Raw genomic sequence first — 21,748 nt, forward strand, 5'->3', positions numbered from 1 at the left:
CGGAGCCCATTTAGCGAACACACGTCGTTGTCTATATCGACGACGCCGCCAGCCCAAAATCCACACCAGTCACTTTTTCGGGATGCTCTTGGAACTCATGTGGATTGGTATCATCCCAAATTGGACAATTTTGTTTGTTCACGTCTCCATTCATCCAGAAATGGAAGTCATCGCTGAAGATGATTTCCAGATGATGATTAAAGTCAGTTGATAACGGCTCCAGAGCCCATTTAGCGAACACACGTCGTTGTCTATAACGACTTCGCCGCCAGCCCAAAATTCACACCAGTCACTTTTTCGGGATGCTCTTGGAACTCATGTGGATTGGTATCGTCCCAAATTGGACACGTACCCATTCATCCAAAAATGGAAGTCATCGCTGAAGATGATTTTCCGATGATAATTAGAGTCAATTGACAACTGCTCCAGAGCCCATTTAGCGAACACACGTCGTTGTCTATATTCATTTATCTTCAGTTCCTGGGTTTGTTGAATTTTGTACGGGTGCGTGACCAAGTCCCGATGCATAATTATTGTAATTCAAGATAACTTCTATTGAAATTCAATTTAGAAAACGTCTATTTTTGTATATTCTAATAATACATTTATATTTCCATGTCGACAACATCCATAGCAATGGACTCTTGAAGTATGGAACCTTTGATTGATTTTCAACACTCCCCCTCAAAGTTTCAGCTTCTCAGTACACCCATGTCTTCTCTAGAAAACCGATTCAAGGACTTCGTAAAATGTCAGCCACCATCTTGGAAGTCGGAAGGTATTGTATATCAATCAAAACATTGCTATATATTTCCCTTATGAAATGATGTCTTATATCAATGTGTTTGGTTCTCGAATGGTATGCTGAATTCTGAACCAAACGTTGTGCACCTTGATTATCGTTCAGTACAACGATTTTCTCCTCAGGAAAATTCAGTTTTTCCAAAATATTTTGTATGCACAGTACTTCCTTTGTAACTTCAGTTGAGGCCATGTATTTCAATTCAGTGCTGTATAATGCAACAGTTCTTTGTTTGCGTGACTCCCAACTACTTGCTGCTCCCCCATAAATAAAAACATATCCAGTATAAGAACGTCTGTCTTGGATACACGCTTCCCAACAGCGTCAGCAAAACCACCAAGCTTCCTTCCCGTTTTCCTAAATGTCAATGTATAGTCAAAAGTACCTTTCAAAATCTGAATACCCGCTTCCAGTGTTCAGTACTGAAATTCGTGTTGAATGAGCCATTTTTCTGAGAATAGTACAGCAAACGTGTCACGAGAGGCAGCACTAGTAGTAGAGACAAACAATAAACTATTCACATGTAAAACAGTGTTATTTACGTAATATTAATTTATTTTTTAAAAATATAAATCTGATATTAAAAATTATTTTGTGCTAGTATAATGCCAACAAAGCATTGTTGTTTTGCGAATTGCTGAACCGCTACTCTTTTATTAGAGTCTGTATACTAACCTGTCTGTTAATTCACTTTTTTTCCAGTTACTTTTATTAAATTACGGCGTGCAAGCCAACGTTTTAATGTTACAACATTGTTATTTATCCTTTACAGTTGCAAATTTTAGTTTTGCTCTAGGAACATTTTCTTGTGTTGAAAACATTTTTTTAAATTGTACTTTATGCATATGTTTATTTGAGGATTAGGCAGTGTTTGTCCCTACCGAACTACTAGCGCTGCTAGTGAGTGATTTTTCGTACTTCAGGAAAAAGGTTCATTAGGAACGAACTACTAAGTAATATTGCATCACACAAACTATAATATTTATTCATGTTTTGTTACATCATATCTATTATACTGAAACGAATAGTAATAGGCCAAGGTCACAAACACTCTGCTTATGACAAGTCAAACATTCAAAAAATCGAAAGAGGTGAATGGCATATTGAAACAGATCGCGACTATGAAAATAATGACGCTGGTATATTCTTCAGTCATCACATGTGAACAGACCAATTGAAGTAAACGAATATGAATATCTTGTGGGTCATTACTCTACGTCATGTCATCTTCTCTACGTGCCTGACTGAAACAACGAAGTTACCTTGAACTTGGAAGATTCGTCCTTCGATTTATATTGTTGAATATAATCATTTTCAAAAAGGATTATCAGAATCATTATGTTGAAATGGTTATTATGTTAACTTCAAACAAAAATTAAAACTTTTCATCTTCTATTTTTCTTCATTTCACCAGTACGTCAAACGTTACGTACACAGAACTTCCGAAAAGTAAAGAATTGCATTATTTTTGAATTGCCATTCGATAAAGTATTTTTCAATCCCCTTTCCTAGCTAAATTTCAAAATTGAAATAGTAAAGTATGCCCTGCTATACGTAGGCAGATGAACAGAATTTGTTATACTGAACACAACAAAAAAAAAGATATATGAAAGAATAAACTTCCTGAGAACGTTTTTCCAAATGGATTCAATCTCAAGCGATTCAAATCCAATATGAATCACTACTTTAGCACAGGCACCGCTCTTAGAGCGCCTTGAGGATTTTCCTGTAGTACTTGTGTTTTGTCCTTGAAAAAAATGAAAAGAGAAAACTACAAAATGTTATATTTTTTCATGAATAACAACAATCAAAAATAATTAAATTAAATGTTCAAATTGACGTTCATACAAAATACATGAATATCAAAATGGCATTCTGTTACATTAACATATGTTAACTGAATGCAGGGTTAGCCTGATGAAGTGATTTTTAAAATTTTTATCATTGACTTGAATTTCAAAAAAAACTCAAAAATTGGGCATTTTGCATTTTCTATATAATTTTTAAAAGTGGAGTAACTATTATAAAAAACATTTACCTTTAGAAGTTAAACTAAAAGTATAAAAATGAAATATCAATTTTCTGTTTTCATTCGTATTGATTTTTTTTTAAGATTTATATAAAAACCACACCTCAATATCTAATTTCATTTTCGAAATATTGTGAAGTTCAATTCTTTGCGAAATTTATTTTTGCAATATTATTCCAGCAGTAACTGGCAACTATTCTTTTTTTACATTTTTTGCAAATTGCTCTGTAGGTATTCACTTTTTGCAACTTTTCCTATAAAATACTCCCATATTGCATTCTTTCTTCTTACTTTCCGATATTAACATTACTTTGAAAAACTTGAACTGTAAACTAAAACACTTATCACTATGAATTAGATAGACACAACCACAACTACGTTTTTTAATATCGAAGAAAATTAAAATTGAATACTGATAAACTATAAAATATCGATCAAAACTAAGAATTCTAAAAAAGTTAAGTAATTCTCACGAAAAAACATTTATATTCGAATGGTGAATTAAAACTATAAAAATGAAGTAAAAATGCAAATTTTCTGTTTTTATCACCTATTGAGAGATCTATTTTTTCTTGATGAAAATCCATAAATTATTCAGGAAACAAGATTTTTACTAAACACTAAAATTAGTGAAAATCTCACAATGAATAAGTGTTACTTAAATAATCTATTTCCTCAGTTGACTGCATTTTCTTGCAAACTGCATGGTGGGTTCGTAATCTGGTAACTATCCTCGAATTTTTGACATGCTCCCATACTGAATCCTTCTTTCTTATGGACATTAACATTATTTATATTTCTTTATTTGAAAAAAGTCAAACTGTAAACTTAAACACTCATTACCAGATCACAAATAGAATTAAATAGACACAATACAGCTAAAATTCAATAGTCTAATCAACAAGTTCAAAAACATAAAAATAGAGATAAAGGTCCTAAAAATATGGGCGATAGCTCATTCGATTCGGAATCACCTTTAAAAAAACGTTTTTGAAGTATTTTGGTGCAGGTAAAAAATTGCAACTGTTATTAACAAAATAAGATTAAAAAACAATGGTATTTAGTTTTTCGTTAATAACTCAAAAAATATTAATATTCAGGCAATTTTGAAAAAAGCTCGTTAAAGAGGAGGAACGTTTCGATAAAAAAGTCCCGACTCCCGAAACTCTATGTCCATTATTTATAATTATAATTTGACGTTGAAAATAGGGTTCCGCGCGGCTGTTGCGGCATGCGCGCGCTGCCGCTAAAGAGAGTTTATCAAAAAAAATAATTTTTTTATAACATAAAATGTCATTTTAAAAATTTGAAAAAAATCTAGTATCTTCTTAACACTTGAATGAATCGAGTCCCGTGGGAAAAAAAGTTTTATCATCATTTTTCAAAAAGTTATTCAATTGTTAACTAACAAATTTTTTCCCAATCTCCGTTGGCATAAATAATGGGCCTATAAATTTTAAACTTCGTGGAGCCCTTTTGATATATATATATATATACTTCATACGATCCTGCGATAAAAGTTCATAAAAATTTATTGATTTGTTAATAATGATTTTTTATAACTATTGCAAAATGAAATATCTAAAAATTGTTGATAAACACTTTTTTTTCAATTGATATTTAGCTATGTCTGTTTTAACATTAAACAATGGCAGTTATTAACATAGGATATGAATTTTTTACGTAATTTGTTTATTAAATTGTTTTAAAGAAATAGAGAAATTCAATATTTTTGAATCCCTAATTTGTTGTCTAGAGATAATTATGATTAAAAAAAAATTTCTTAATTTCAATTTTGAATTGTTTGAAATCAATTTTTTTATATTTCAATTGTTTGAATAATTAGTTAAGAAATGATTTTGCTTTCAAAAATCATAATTTACACTTTTAAATAGTATGGAATTTTTTTTATTTATTATTTAATTGTTTATTAGTTTAACAACTTGTTATGAACAAATATTGACCAACATTATATATATTTTTTCTGAAGCAGAAAAAAATTATAAAAACAGCTACCTATATGTAAAAAAGTGTCATATTTTTTTTATTTATTATAATACTTAATAAAAAAAATGTATGGCACTTTTTATAATACTTGATAAAAAAATTGTGGAACTGTCGCGGTGGTAGTGCGCCCGAATCACGATCGGAAGACCGTGGGTTCGATTCCTGCCTCTACCAGATATTTTTCTCTCAGAATTTATCTGGTTTTAGCTGGGATGATTCTGCAACCGTGTTAGGAATCACACGTTAAAAGGTAAGACCTCGTTAGTCCTTAGCTCGCACAAGTTTCTCAACTTCTGAGAGTTGTCGTTCGTATGGGGGCGACAACTGATTAACGGAAAAACAGATTTTTTTTAAACAGATTTATGCCAACGGAGATTGGAAAAAAATTTGTTAGTTAACAATTGAATAACTTTTTGAAAAATGGTGATAAAACTTTTTTTTCTACGGGAATTGATTCATTCAAGTGTTAAGAAGATACAAATTTTTTTTCAAATTTTTAAAATGACATTTCATGTTATAAAAAAATTATTTCTTTTGATAAACTCTCTTTAGCGGCAGCGCGCGCATGCCGTAACAGCCGCGCGGAACCCTATTTTCAAAGTCAAATTAAAATTATAAATAATGAAGATAGAGTTTCGGGAGTCGGGACTTTTTTATCGGAAATTCCCTCCTCTTTAACGAGCTTTTTTCAAAATTGCTTAAATACTGATATATTTTGAGTTATTAACGAAAAACTAAATACCATTTTTTTAAATCTTATTTTGTTAATAACAGTTGCAATTTTTTACCTGCACCAAAATCCTTCAAAAAAATTTTTCCAGAGGTGATTCCGAATCGAATGAGCTATCGCTCATATTTTTAGGACCTTTATCTCTATTTTCCATGTTTTTGAACTTGTTGATTAGACAACAATACAATTAAAAAATCAATCCACCTACTTGCATAAGTAGAAACTGTTTCGCTTTAAAACAAGTCACAGCCGCGCGGGTTTTCCGAAAAGAATGAACCAATCCAAGCTAAGTCAATTTGAAACATGATCTGTCGCGTTGAAAGAACAAAATGAAAAAAATTAATTTACCTAAATACATTTTACAAGTCTTCAAAATCAATGAATACGGGTTAATTTTGTTAATTGAAAGTTATTTGAAAGGTACAAAATTATATGATAAAAAAGTGATTGAAAAAATACAGTAGGTATCGCTTTTTTTATAGTTCATGAAAAAATGGTCTTTTTATCCAAATTCAAAGAATTCTGCTTTTTGCCAACCCTGACTCAATGTTCTTTCATCGGCAATTGGTGTGAAGTTGCTTCAAAAACAACAATGGAAAGATTAATAGCTTATGAAACGAATATAAAGATGGCCGATAATTATTTTTGAACAGAGTACTAACGCTGTTGGAAGATGATAACCATGGAAAGTTGATAGTCAAGTAGGTTAGCGTTACTGTTGCAAATCATATTCATGGTAGAATCAAAAACATTTATTTCGTAATTTACCGATCAATTTATAGTGATACCAAAAAACTTCAAATTACTATAAATATATGTTTCCAATATGTGTTCTGTTACTATGATTTTTTCTCAACGTTTACATTAGATATCTATATCATGGGAGTACATAAAAATAACTAGTTCACCATAACGGATTGAGAGTGACGTCACTATAATTTTATTATTTCTTTCAACAAATCTTTTCATATCATAAAACAAACAACAAACCCTTTAATACCATGGGAGTACATAAAACTAACTAGTCCGCCATCTTGGACAGTCCGCCATATTGAATTTACAATGACGTCACTTGGTTTATTCTGTTTAGGACATCAATCCCTTTCAATTGATAGCCATATCATGGAAGTTAGCTACTAGCTGAACAATTTGCGTCCCACTCCACAGTTGATTTTTTGGGAAAGGCACCACCCACTATTTCCACACTAGAATCCACAATGCCGGAAATTACTTTTCGACAGCGTCTGGTCAGGCGAATTTTGAAACAGCTCAATATTAACAAGGCGTCTGGCCCTGACGAAGTGCCCGTCATCGTACTTAAAGAGTGCGCAAATGTACTCGCACCAGTATTTTGCAGACTTCTCAACCTGTCTTACAAAAAGGGGTTTTTCCTTCTTGTTGGAAAATTGCTCGCGTTCTGCTTATTTCCAAAAAGGACAAGAAAAATCTTCCAATTAACTATATACCCGTCGCTTTGCTATCAGTGATATCAAAAATCATGGAGAAAGTCGTAAACCACCATATCCTGAAATATTTGGAAGGCTTCAACATCCGGAGCGATCATCAATAGAATCAAGAGCTGTTGCACTTGATATTTCTTAAGACTTTGACCGTGTGTGGCATGAGGGTTTGCTGGTCAAACTTCGATGCCATGTCTTGTCAGATCATTTCTGTGTATGGCTGTTCAACTTCCTAAAAAAACGTTACCTGCAAGTGGCCGTCGATGGATATCTCTCGAATACTTTCACCATCAACGCTGGTGTTCCTCAGGGATCCATATTGTTTCCAACCCTCTTTTTATTGTATATCAACGACTTATTGGAAATAACCAATAATCCAATATATGACTTTACTGACGACAGCCACTTGTGTCGTCATTTCATTTAAATTCCAGGACATCGGCTACGGAGGCACATCTTCACTGGCAGCAGGAGGTTGCATATCTTAAAGAGGATCTAGAAGTGATTTCAAATAGGATGAAAGTAACCAGGTTCAATTCAATGTCACAAAAACCCAGGCATCGGTTTTCTCCAAGAAGATAAATGTCTCCGAACCGGATATAATAATGTCAGGTCGGACAATTCCGCTTTCTGCTTCGATAAGTTTGTTGAGGGTTTAAATGGACACCAATATGTCTTGGCACAATCATGTTGCTGGAATTGCAAAGGTTGCTTCTCAAAAGCTTGGAATACTGTTCCGAACTAGAAAACTGTACACACCTCAGCAACTTTTGATGCTTTATAAAGCTCAGATCAGATCTTCTTTGGAGTATTGTTCTCATCTATGGAGCTCTGTCCTCAAACATACCCTGATGTTGTTGGTTTCCATCCAGAAAAGAGCCATCCACCTGATTGGAGACGCGAACATCACATGCAACCTTGATAGCCTGGAGCATCGAAGAAAGGTTGGAGATTTGTGTCTCTTTTATATACAGGGTGTAACTGAATAAGTGTAAAACATTCAAGGAGGTGATTCCTCATCGAAAAAAAGATAGGATCTTGCTAAGATACAGCCCCTTAAAGGAGGTACATAAAATTTGTATAACAATTTTTTTCACAAGCACTGAAATAGTTACAATATTGAAATTAACCTGACGTTTTGTACTACCGAAAAGACACTTAGCCAGTAATTTATTTGGTTTACCCCATGGTTGTAAAGAGAGGAAAACGCAACCCCTAAAATTTATTTCCAATGTAACTTTTTGTCTTATTATTTGTTTACCATTTTAAAATGTATTTTCGATAGCCTGTTTCATTCTAAACAAAAAATGTCTCTTGGGTTTTTTGCCCAAAATAAACCAGTTCGCAGCAAAAAATTATTTTACGAACAACTACAGAGATACATCGTCATAAATGCGAACTGGATTTATATTGTTATTTTGTAGTTAGTACCTGAATTGAACGATTGAAAGTTAATAAACAAAACTAATTTATTAATAACAAAACACGCAACATGTAGAAATCATAGTAAATGTTCAATATGTCTACCTTCAGACATTACGCATGCGTCTAGACGTCGGCGCATTAAGCCACGTATTCGCTCAAATATTCCTGGAGACTCTCTGATTACTCTGCACGCATCGATGATGCGGTTTCTTCAGTCCTCTACATCGCGAACAGGAGTACGATAAACCAAATGCTGTAAATGGCCCCAAATAAAGAAATCGAGAGGATTGAGATCCGGGGATCAAGCGGGCCAGTTCTGTGGTCCTCCTCGACTTATCCACAGATTTGCATATGTTTCAGTTAAATGCTGATGTGCCACTTGACTAAAATGGGCGGGAGCCCCGTCATGCATAAAAAACATATCCCTTCTGACGCCCAAAGGAACTTCCTCCAGCAGTACTGGATGCACTTCTCTCAAAAATTGAACGTATGCCTCACCATTTAATCGAGGAGGTAGAAAATGAGGCCCAATTGAATCATCCCCAATAACTCCGAGCCACACGTTAAGGGAAAACTGTTCTTGATGGTTAGTTTCGACAATAGCGTGAGGGTTTTCATCAGCCCATATGTGGTAATTATGAAAATTAATAATCTTGTCCCGAGAAAATCTACATTTGTCTGTGAATTCTATCGTCTTCAGAAAGTCACAAATTCTTCTAATCATTTCCAGCATCCAACTGCAAAATTCAAGACGGTTCAGAAAGTCTCGCGGTAACAGTGCCTGTACTCGTTGCAGATGGTAAGGGTATAAGAGTTGTTCCTTTAAAATTCGAAATACCGTCATATAATCAACATTTAGCTGGAAAGCAATCTTTCTAGTACTGGTAGTAGGTTGTTGTTCAATCAAATTAAGTACTGCTTCCTCAAGCTGTGGTGTTCGTACTTCTCGATGGCGACAACAATCCTGCGTTTTTTTGTCGAATGAACCATATTCTCGTAATCGTTGATGAAGACGAGCAAATATTCTATGTGAAGGATGCTGCCGTTGAGGATACATTTCCGCATATCTTCTAGAAGCTTCTAACCCATTCCCCTGCGACAGACCGTAAACGTAATGCATATCAGCCATTTCCTTATTTGTGTATGCCATTTTAATAACAAGTGAATTAATAAATTAAGAAATTAAGAACAGAACAACAACACACAATTAGTATTAATTCAATTTCGAAAATTCACAAATTGACAGCGCCATACCAATTAAATTGTCACTATCGCTAATAGCGACCTACTAGATAGATTAGTTTCGTATTTTCGCATTTATGATGTATCTCTGTAGTTGTTCGTAAAATAATTTTTTGCTGCGAACTGTTTTATTCTGGGCAAAAAACCCAAGAGATATTTTTTGTTTAGAATGAAACAGGCTATCGAAAATAAATTTTTAAATGGTAAACAAATAATAAGACAAAAAGTTACATTGGAAATACATTTTAGGGGTTGCGTTTTCCACCCCTTACAAACATGGGGTAAACCAAATAAATTTCTGGCTGAGTGTCTTTTTGGTATTACAAAACGTCAGGTTAATGTCAATATTGTAACTTTTTTAGTGCTTGTGAAAAAAATTGTTTTACAAATTTTATGTACCCCTTTTAAGGGGCTGTATCTTAACAAGGGATGCTCCAATGAAATTTCTTTATATGAAAGATTCTTTTTTTTCAGGTTCAACTCAGTACACCTCGAACTTCACTATTTAAGAACTCTTTCATCTGGAGAACTGCGTTTATGTGGAATAAACGTCCTGAGAACGTTTTTCCAAATGGATTTAATCTCCAGCGATTCAAATCCAATGTGATTCGCTACTTTCGCACAGGCACCGCTCTGAGAGCGCCTCAAAGACTTTCCTGTTTGAAAAAAAAAAGTTTTTCCGTTAATCAGCTGTCGCCCCCATACGAACGACAACTCTCAGAAGTTGAGAAACTTGTCCGAGCTAAGGACTAACGAGGTCTTACCTTTTAACGTGTGATTTCTAACACGATTCCTAAAAAACGATAAATCGCCATTTTGTAAGCCATAATGGATTTCAATGGTGGAACTTAGGTAATCATGGATTACACCGAGAACGAGAAGTGAGTGCCAAACTCCAGCTCAACAGGACACTTGCAATAGTTGGCACCGTGACAGGTGACACTAAATGAAAGATTGCATAAAAATAGTTGAAACTTTAAAAATACTTTATATTTGTTGAATAAAAAAAACGATGATGCAAAAAACTTACTGTTTCGTCGGGATGAATGTTTTCACTGCCATCTGTCCTGAAGAGTACGACTACAAGGGGATAACATAATCTAGGAGGAGTACCCAAATCTAACGGATGATCAAGTTTTAGAGTGATGTTCTGATCCAAGTGAGCTCTTCTTCTGCAAAAAAAAAACCGGAGAGTTTCGATTAAATCAAAATATGTAGTGCGCACAAAATATTGTGTGATACTTGAAATATCGAATGCATAGTTGGTTTAAAGTCGAGAAATTTCAAACTTGTGACATTGAGGGTCTTCCGTAATGTGAAAAATGTAAAAACAAATATCTTTTTCTAGGTTTATGATTGAATAGAAGAGTATGTTAACAAAAAAAACGTTAAAAAATGTTCCGGTTGAGATAAACTACTCGAAGGGGTTGATTAACTCAAATGGGCATTTTTATTCCATGTTCCTAGCACAAAGATAGTTATTTATTATACAAGGGAAAAAAGTATTAGATTTTAGCTCGAGGTTGTGTTGTCTCCCGACGCGAAGTGGAGCTAAAATCTAATATTTTTCCCGTGTATATAATACACAATTTTTTTCTGTGACGGGAAAAACGACGATTTAATATTGAAAAAAACATATTATTACAATATGTTGAAGTCAGAAAATTATCGATGTGAAATTTAAATATTTAAACAGGTAGGCTGTTGTACTTATAGCGTTGCTAGGAAATCAATCAATAGAAAATCAAATATCTGTCAATTTATTATATAATATAATTATTTTGGAGAATAAAAATAAATTTTTATTAAAACAACGATAAGAATAAAAGCAACAATAAAAATTAATTTAATTCTGTGATTTGATTTTCAAATTGCTAACTTAGTAGTCAGTAGTTATTTTGAAAAATGTTTGATTCCGAGTTTTCTCTGACTCCACCGGAGTTAGTAGAAGCAGCGAAAGTAGCGTCACAATATCTATTTGTATAACAAGGGAGGAAAGTGTTACTTTTCCTCCCGAGAATGAAGTTTACTGCCCGACGCGTAGCGGAGGGCAGTAATCATTCAAGGGAGGAAAACTCACTTTACCCCCATGTTATACATATGATTTTTCCGCCTCCCTCAAATTTTTAATTAATTTATTTATGAAACTACCAAAAAATAATGTATTTATGAAACTTACAATCAAAATTTATTAAAGAACTAAAACTGAGAAGTAGGTACAGTATAACTCATAGGGACGGTATTTTCATACTTGCATCCTACATATTTTTAATTTCTGCTAGAGTAATTATTCATAGTGATGTTAAACGTGCAGTTTTGAGCAGTGGTTATTTGAATACCACTAGAACTGAGAGCTGGATCCAACGCAGTTTTCGTGATATTTTCACTAACAGCTGGTATCCCTCGAAAATACTCGTACTTGTCTGATTACAATCAGTTTCATTAACTTTAGTGACTCCCATAATTAGGTTCGAAATTTTTTGCTTTTTTGCAAGAGATTGCTGCACATATCCTTCAGCGATATTTGCAGACTTCCAACCTCCGTGTGGCTTTAAAGTAAGAATGTCTCCTCCAGAATTTGCAAGTAAACTTGCCGAGGTTCTTCTGAAACTATGCCCGGTATAATTTATGGCATTGGGCAGTTTTAAAAATTCTGCAATTTTTGTAGGAATTTAAGCTATAGTATTTTTCCCAACCATTTGGTTGATACATTTTCCTGCTCTATAACAGACAAATAAACGTGTCTGATCTATTTTAGGGCGTAACGATATATATTTTCTATAAATATCAATATAATTAGGGCCATTCCCCAGTGAAGCATTGATTACAAACGTTCTCTGAATATTTGTTTTAGAATTTGGTATATTTGCTATTAATATTGAACCTTTATCTTCAATATCAGTAGTGGCCATTTTAAGGAGCTCTTCACACCTGCATGCTCCTGAAATTCCAAAAATGAGGAGAACCTACAAAACAAAGGAAAATAATTAAAAAAAAAGAAAAAAAAACTGTCGACGCTGGAATTCGAACCAAAAACTACAAGGCCTTCATGAATAATGAGCGGTGCACCAACTCACTGCGCTACTGAGCCTAATAAACTACTTTTGCGGAATCATAAACATAGCATAAAGCTTAAGCTCTATTATAATATTCAACTTTTATTTTTTAAATATATTTACCTTCATTAATAAATAATTATTATCGAGGGCTTCTAATAAAAATTTATTTAGTTCCTCTCTTGAGAAGGTTTTTGCCTTATTAGGTTTATATCCTTAGTTTTGCCTTTTCAAGAAAGCAATTAATTTTGGGCATTTAATATCTATATTTTCTTTTATTTGAAGCATGGTACGTAGCATCGAATACTTGGACCACAATGTAGAGGCTTTTAGTGTATTTGCTAATATCGAAAAATATCCCAACATAACATTTTCTGAGTAAATACGAATATGCTTTTCTTCGGCCCATCGCTTGAAATGTAAATATTGTTTTTCGTATTTATCTTTAGATTTTTGGGGCAATAAAGATTGTACCGTTACATTAATTTGTTCCAAAATATCCGGTGGTGTATTATTTATATCTTCAAAATCGCTTGAATCACTCATTTTTAAAATATCCTTAATATTTTACAGATACACCTATTATGTATGGTGAATCACACTTTGAAACTGTCAAACGACCATAGCATGCTATAAAATTTGTCATAAATTCGAAAACCGGATGGATCTATGAATCTAACAAATTATCAATGAAAAAATCGTTAAATTAAAATACCTACTAATTTATACCATATTGCAAAATACAGGTTGTTCTATAAATAAACGGTAAACTTTATATTTACATAATAGAATATAGTTTAGGTTGTCAATGCCGTATAAATTATTTCATTGATTATGTACCATGACGTCACTTTTACTTTTCCTCCCTAGTGAGGAAAAGTACGACTTTGCTCCCTACAATGAGGCCAGGAAATGTATACTTTGGATAGAGGTAGGCGGAAAAAATTATTGCCAGCTAAATGGCGGAAAAAATTATTGCCAGCTAAATGGCGGAAAATGTATGAAACAGCGTATTCAAGATTCATGGAATGGAAGATGAAAAAGACATGCAGTTGTTTCTCGGAGACGGTGTTATTGGCTTATTTTACGGAACTGGCACAACAACAAAAGCCATCATCAGTGTGGTCGAATTATTCAATGATTAAAAGTATGTTACAATCCAATAATAATGTAGACATTTCAAAATATTTCAAACTAATTACATTTCCAAAACAGAATGGGAAAGGTTACACGCCCAAGAAAGCTGCGATATTTACGAGTACACATATTAGTGACTTTTTAAATAATGCTCCCGATGAAGTTTATTTAATGGCCAAGGTTGTTGTTGTATTTGGGATTGCAGGAGCTTATCAAATTTGTGAAATCAGCCAGGTAACATTAGATGATATTGAAGATTCGGGAACGTTATTAATTGTGAAACTCAAGCAAATAAAAAATGATGTAAACAGGCAGGGCTGTAGCGAAAAGAAAAACCGGGGGAGGAAGGGAATCCAAATTTTTCCAACCCTACCAGCAAAATTTCCCAACATTCGAAGAAATGAAAGCAGAAGGATTAGTTACTACTATAATATAATAGTTTTCTTACTTAGATATCTAAATATTGGCTGAATGCTTATGCCCGTTAGGGTATGCACAAACGAAAATAAATTTTGGTGATTATAAAAATAATAATGGGAATTATCCTACTTTGGACCAAGGTCCTTGGTCTTCCATACCCACCATGTACAGGAATATTCAATACGAATGAAAGGAAACAACACTTAAATAATACTATGCTTATTGTTTTCTACTATTATTTTTTCTATCTTGTTGGCCCGAAATTTCCCAACTTTTCCAAGTCGAAAAAACAGCGAAAAGTTAGGATTTTGTAAAATTGTCACTTCAAAATTTGTGGACTGTTCAGGACTGTTTTCTTACTTGGGAGAAATTAAACTTTTTTGAAGATTTCAAACTCAGAATTCTCTTCAATTTATGCATGTTGGGAAATCCCAACCTTCTCCTTGTTCTTCCCCTTTCCTTATTCCCTCTCCTTTTCTCTTCTATAATTTTTATTTTTTTAATTTTTATTAATTTTTTTACTATTATTTTTCTCTATCTTCATGGCCCAAAATTTCACAACTTTTTCCCAAGTCGAAAAAGCAGGGGGGGACGCTCCCCCCCCATGGCGACGGCCCTGTAAACACGAGAATTGTAGTTACTGAAGAAAAAAATATTATTACAACACAAGAAAGTTCGACTGTTATGCCGAATAGTTCAAGGAACATATATCATTCATGCAATGCACATTTATTAATTGTACTTTTGATATAAAGGAAATGTAACTTTTGTATAAGAAAATATTCTATAATTAAACATTATTTTACCTGTCGTCAGAGATAAAATGTCAAACTTTTTCCCGTCACAGAAAAAATTAGTATTTTTTTACATTTCTTATTCCTGAGTGATGGTAAATATATGTATTCTATGTTATGACGAAGAGATTTCACTTTTTCTTAGTTTTATTGAAAAATATTTTACAAATGTCAGAGGATTAACACCTGGATGGCAAGAAGATTTATGGAATCTTCCAGAATCTTCCAGGATTGGCTCACTCCACGGCGTTTACACCCTTCGAAGCTTGATATCAAACAGTTGTTGGACTATAGTAGAGATGAACTACGATATCTGACAGGCCTTCTTACAGGTCACTGTGATTTGAATCATCATATGCAGAGACTCGGACCGTCGGAAGACAGTGTGTGTCGTCTCTGTTTGGAAAATGATAAAACAGCAGAGCACATACTTTGTGCCCGCCCCGCTGAAGACACAATCAGGTTTTTAGAGTTCGGCACAGAGCCGTACTCTTACCATCTGACCTGAAAGACCACTCACCATACAAACTAATCGGCTTCGTTAAGAAGCTGGGTTTGTTTGGCAGAGTGATAATAAGTCTGAGCCACAATAAACCCTTGCGGGTTGCGGTGGAGGGTCGAATAGACCCACTCACTTTGGACCTAACCTAACCAGTAAAAGGATTATTGTTGATTCAGTTTTCATCAGAATTCAGATAATCTTTCGCAGTGTCACAAGAGTGTCAAATAAATGAAAGACTGTTTATAGTAACAAGTATAGTTTTCCAGGGTGAACGTTAATTTCACTAAGCAACACGCCTCTTCATATGCTCCATCTACACACCGCACTGAGACTGGGAGGTGTATCTTTAAATAATGTTTTATACCGAACTTTTTTCAGTAGATTGCTGAAAAAATATTTATACATAAGGGGAATTTTTATAATAATATATTGAATCAACACTTGACTGATTATCTCCGAAGGGAAGAGAGTGTTAGAAATTAGATTAAAAGTCAAACGAAATTATTTGGTTATATCTATTGGTAACTTTGATCAGTGCTATTTTGAAAATTCAGCATACTCCCTATGAAGGCAAGGCGTTTCATAAATATAATAATAATAATAATAATTCCTCTTTATTATCTCCAATAGCAAGTTAATAACAATTTCATTGAATAAAATTTTTATTACAGGGAAATAAAAGGCGAAGTTCAGTTCATTTTCATCTAAGGACTTCAATATTCCATGTTAATGAATGTGGTGGTTCATATTTTGAATGTAACGAAAGCAGTTTACGGAAAGATAATACTGAATATATTGTGTTGCTGATATCCGACAAAAATGAGAACCGTCTTTTATCACTCTAAAATGAATTCGAATGTATTTGTACTTCAATTCAACTGTAAAAAAGCTTGTAATAAAGCATACTATTATTGTTTGAAGGTGATTGACAATGTTTCTTGATTAGTTCGGACTTCCACTGTCTGTTGTTATATAAAATGATTTGAAATCCCTGAAAAAACCAATACAAATGAAAAATTTAAGAGAATAGCTGAAAATAATAATTATATTAAGGAAAAAAACCCGAAATGAAATTACAGTGAAATAAAATACAAGAAAAAAATAGAACAATTTGACAAAAAAAATTAGGAGATTCCAAGTCAAGTTACTTAACGACGTTTCGATTTTTAGTATCCACAATCGTCTTCGGATGATGAGTTGCATTTTTGCTCAATATAATTGTTATTTTCAGCTATTATTTTTAATTTTTCATTTGTTTTGGTTCTTTCAGGGATTTCAAATCATTTTATACATTATTAAACAATGAAAGTCTGAACTAATGAAATTCATAATATTATTTAATCTGAAAAATGTCTATTGTATAATACAATTCATTTACGATAAAATCTAATATTGAGTATGTGTTTCTTGTGCAAACTGCATTTATCAGACTAATTTATAATTATATTGTTAGTTGTCAAACTTTTCGATGGCAAATTCAATCAATATAAATGTTATAAATGGAAATCCCCCGCCGTTTCTATCTGAGCGCGATAAACATAAAAACTACCGAACGGAATTTCCTAACGTATTCACAAATGGATAGAGTGATTCAAGAGGAAAATTTATGCATATCATTAATTGATGTTTTCAGTGAATTGGTTCAAATATGACGTGAGACTTTGGGGTGGTGAGCTATCATGCGATCTTTCATTGAAATTTTTCTTATGAGATGTAACAAAACAATTCACAGCGTCAACCTCAAATTCTCGTCCTGGATTACTGTAGATTAACCACTTCGGGCTCATCTTCGAGGCTAAAATCTCCCGAACGATAAGAGACAAAAACATAAAATTATGGAAAAACTCAACAGCACCAATGTATAGAATACAAAATTCTCCATCGATCAGTATACTGTATACACCACGACATAGCAGAATAAATATTTATTAAGATATGGAGCCACAAAAACATAGATGGAAAGAATCGCCAAGCGATTCTTTCCATCCAGATAGTCATAAATTAGCAGCGTACAATTCAATGTTGCACAGAGCATTCTCACTGCCTTTGTCTGCTAACAATCTAGCTAGGGGAATTTATATAATTACACAGATAGGTCATAATAATGGTTTTAACGCAGATACTATCCAGAAGTTAGTCAGGAAACAAAGCCGGAAATTCACTTACAGATTAATATACCCTCACGTCAAACATTTAGAAATCAATAAATGGGTAACTCTAACATATTTTGGAAAAAGAACAGAGATAATTGCGGGTTTCTTCAGAAAAAACAATGTGGAAGTGGCATTCAGACCACATGCCAGGTTACCTCATTTTCTTTTCAATGCCAAAGATAAGGTGGACAAGTTGGAGAAATCTGAACTTTATAAGCTCAAGTGTCCGGAGGACCTTCAGACTAGGAAAAAATGATTCGACGTTTTCAAACCATTCCTTGGCATGCAACCACAAGTTTCCGAATCTAAACGATACGGAAATTTTGCCCTTTGCAAGGAAGGGTTACAAACTTAATTATTTAGAATCCTTGGAAATTCACTAGCATAAACATTGCCGGTGCAACCTGTTAAATGATCAAATTGATTTAGTTTACTCACCGGTTTTTAAATTGGCACATCCGTATTGTAAATTCAGGTACTCAATCAAGTACCTCTATTAGTACCTACAGGGGTGGTATATAAGAGCTAATGTAATGAACCATTGTTAGTTTATTGTATAAGTTTAAAAATGTCCGTATAGGACGAAATTGCAGTAACGTTAGTTACAAATAGTGGTAAAAAACATAGAAAGAATACAAAGTTTCCATAGCTTTTCTGTACATTAATTACTCAGCGGTTGATATCGATAACAAATTATCTGAAAGTTCATCTATCCAGTTTTTAAATAACCACGCCGGCAATAATTAACAAAGTGTGGACATTTAGTTTCAGCAGAAAATTAAGTTGTATTATCGGTACATTGATCAGTAAACGTACCATTGCCATGAATATTTGACAAAAATATTTGCAAAATTGTAACTTGCGCAAATATCTGTATCTGTAGAGTAGGGAGGGTGAGTGTAAGTCCACATCACTTAGACCACATGTGACCCATTGTACATACTCCCGAGGGGTTGTCCTCCTAGGTCATCGTCCATCCTGTCCTTTCCAAGAAGGTGGACAAGTTACTAGGAGACATCTCCTTTATATCGGCAGGTGTAGGCCAAAATTCGCCAAACATACACTCTCTTATTGACGATAATTCCGGACACTCATATAAGATATGCCTGACAGTTTTATCTTCCTGTTCAGATATCCTGCATAGATGTATGTCCACTAGCCCCATAATATTAAGGAGGTGTTTTCTTAGTTGACAGTGGCCAGTCTAAAATCCTACCGTTAAGCGTAGGTTTTTCCTGGTCATCGTCAGAGATTTCTTCGGCGCCAACTTCCCAAGGTCGCCTAGGGTGATCCTGGCAAGACTGCCTTCTTTGATTCCATCTCATCTCTTAGGAATTGAGCATGGGTGTGACGTTTGGCTAGTACCGCAATTACCGAAGTCATCAGGCGTAGGTGTCACTGGGTCCTAAAATTCTTAGTCCGGCCACTTCCTTGGCTAAAGAGTCGGCAATGCGATTACCTTTACTCCTGTCGTGACCTTAACCCACCTCAGGATAATGTTATTATCTACCGAGGATTTGTCTAAATCTTGGTGGAACTCTAGTACTAGCCCTGAGGTAACACATTGTCTGTTCTAGGCTAATAGGGCTTGTCTACTATCAGTGCAGATTTTTATGTTTTTGCCAGAAATTTCTTTCCTGGTTATATCTTTTGTGGCGATTGAGATACCAGCCAGTTCTGTTTGAAACACGCTGGTATTTTTTCCCATTCTCCGCTCAACCCTTAGGCTTAGTGATCTGGAGTAAACTCCACATCCTGAGCATTCTTTGGTTTTTTAGCCGTCTGTATCTAGGCGTATTGCATTTGTAGCATCTGACTTGTGCAAATAATTGGGTTAGTTAATTTCGGAATGTTTTATATATTTGGTTGTCAAACGCTGTTTCATCGACAGTAAGATTTTGATCACGTGTAACAATATCCTCAATCTTAGATAACATATCTGTAAATTTGTGCTTGGATTTGTTGTCGTTGTTGATATGGTGTCATTAAATTTTGGGTTTTCTGCAACTATTCTGATTCTATCACAATCAATGTATTTTGATTTATAGCTTTAGCTTCATCGAATTGGATAACTTTTTGTTGTTGTAAACAACACTCTCTTTTACACAAGAATCACAGCAAAGTCAGTACGTTGACGAATATATACCGATTTTTTTATTCTTTGATAATTTTTTAATGGATATCTGAAATTTTTATCATAATAAACAAAACATGATTATCTGAACAACTGTGCTTCGAATACAATAAAAATAAATAAATATAGATGATTTTTTTCCATAAACGGAGATAAATGGCTATCTTTTAATTACTTTAAATAAAAAATAATTGCAAAAAAATTAATGTACAAAAATGTGAAAGAAAATTTCAAAATTCTTATTGTTTATAAAACAAAACTGAAATCCTTACGCAGTCGATCCGTCGACGTTTTCGGCTTGCTTATAGGGTTTGTCTACATGTTTTTGCGCTGGTGAAGGCGCGAAAACATGTGGATATTTCTATTAAAAAAGAACAGAAAAAAAGCAGTTAACCCTTCGTTTTTGTAGTAATCAACAACGGGTTGTACAAAACGGCATGGGACTTTTCAAAATGTACCGATAATACGTCAGTCATCTTGAAAAGGAAATGTACGCTGTCTGTTTAAAAAGTAACGAGAATTTTCATTTTCTCGAAGAAATATTTATTTATTCATCAATTTCTATTCGGTCCCTTTCAAAGTTGAAGGGCCAGCGAAGCAGTTCTGATATGCCCTTTTTGGAATATTCTTGAGCTCTCTCAGCGATTCGGTTTATATCTCCTCAATCGTCGCAAAATGCCGTCATATCATGTGTCTTTTCCAATCTTAGGAACAGGAAAAAGTCGCAAGGGGAAAAATCTGGTTAATATGGTGGCTGACGCATGATTATACGGTGTTGTTTTTGGCCAACAAATTACGAAAAAGCAACGACGAGTAAGCAGGTACATTATCGTGATGCAAAAGCCATGAATTGTTTTTCCACAATATCGGATAGAACTGCTGATGCACTACGCCACGGTAATCGAAGAAAACAGTGATCAAAATCTTGATCGAACTTGGCTTGCTTTGAATAGAACTGGCCGATACTTGATGAAAATCCATATTAAACAACTAATTAATACAGTTTATTTGTATGATTTTCACTATGAGGGTTTTACAAAAACCGCTACACGTGTTTCGCTATACAATAGCTTCTTCAAGCGTAAACTGAGAGTTACTTCTAAATTACACCATTATATACTATAACCTAGTACCTATTCGTCTACCTGAATAATGAATCTACCTGCAAAGGTCAGGTATACCTGAAAGTATAACTGTAAATATACCTAACTATTTTTACCTGGGAATGAACACATTCAATAATGGCGAATTATTCAATTCAGTATGATCGTTCATAAGATACTGAGAGTTTTTGAATTTGATTATTTCCATACTCTCCAACAGGTTAAGTTTCAAACCTCTCTTCTGGAAATGGAGGGGTTTGTATTCATGGTTGAACTCATGTCCCTCTGAGATTAAATGACTGGCATATGTGGAATTCATTTTTCCATTCTGAAAACTATATTTGTGTTTCTTTATGCGGGCTTTGAAAGTTCTTTCAGTTTGACCAATATAAAACATCGGACATGACCCACACGATAATTTATACAGTTCTGATTTTTCTGAAAGTGAACTTTTATCTTTGTTATTTTTAATGTGCATGCCTAAGTTGTTGTTGGTTTTGAAAGCAGTATTGACACCTTTGCTGTGCAGAAAATCTGAAATATTTGTAGTGGGTTGGCCTAAGTAGGTTAAGGTTCTATAACTTCTATCCTCTTCTCTTCGAATTGGGTAAACTTCTTCCAAGGCTTGACTATATAACTTTTTTGATAATAAAGAATGTATCAGACCGCTACCGGAATCATTGTTGACGGCTATTTGCTTTATTATATTCAGTTCTTTATTGAAATTCGCTTCTGACAAGGGTACATTTGTCAG

The 21,748-nt window shown here is 33.9% G+C and overlaps 1 protein-coding gene across 3 annotated transcripts in view; it reads right to left on the reverse strand.

The window, feature by feature from the left end:
- Positions 1-21,748, reverse strand: part of LOC111509542 (cell growth regulator with RING finger domain protein 1) — a 126,041-nt gene that overhangs the window by 18,874 nt on the left and 85,419 nt on the right. For all 3 annotated transcript variants that reach the window (XM_074181033.1, XM_074181031.1, XM_074181032.1), the window contains exon 4: positions 10,726-10,867. In XM_074181033.1, the coding sequence (XP_074037134.1) occupies positions 10,726-10,867 (142 nt within the window). The remainder of the gene's footprint in view (positions 1-10,725; positions 10,868-21,748) is intronic.

This window comes from Leptinotarsa decemlineata, unplaced genomic scaffold (genome assembly GCF_025532065.1).
Source record: "Leptinotarsa decemlineata unplaced genomic scaffold, Ldec_3_MD MMD2_tig00026307_RagTag_RagTag, whole genome shotgun sequence".
Lineage (NCBI taxonomy): Eukaryota > Metazoa > Arthropoda > Insecta > Coleoptera > Chrysomelidae > Leptinotarsa > Leptinotarsa decemlineata.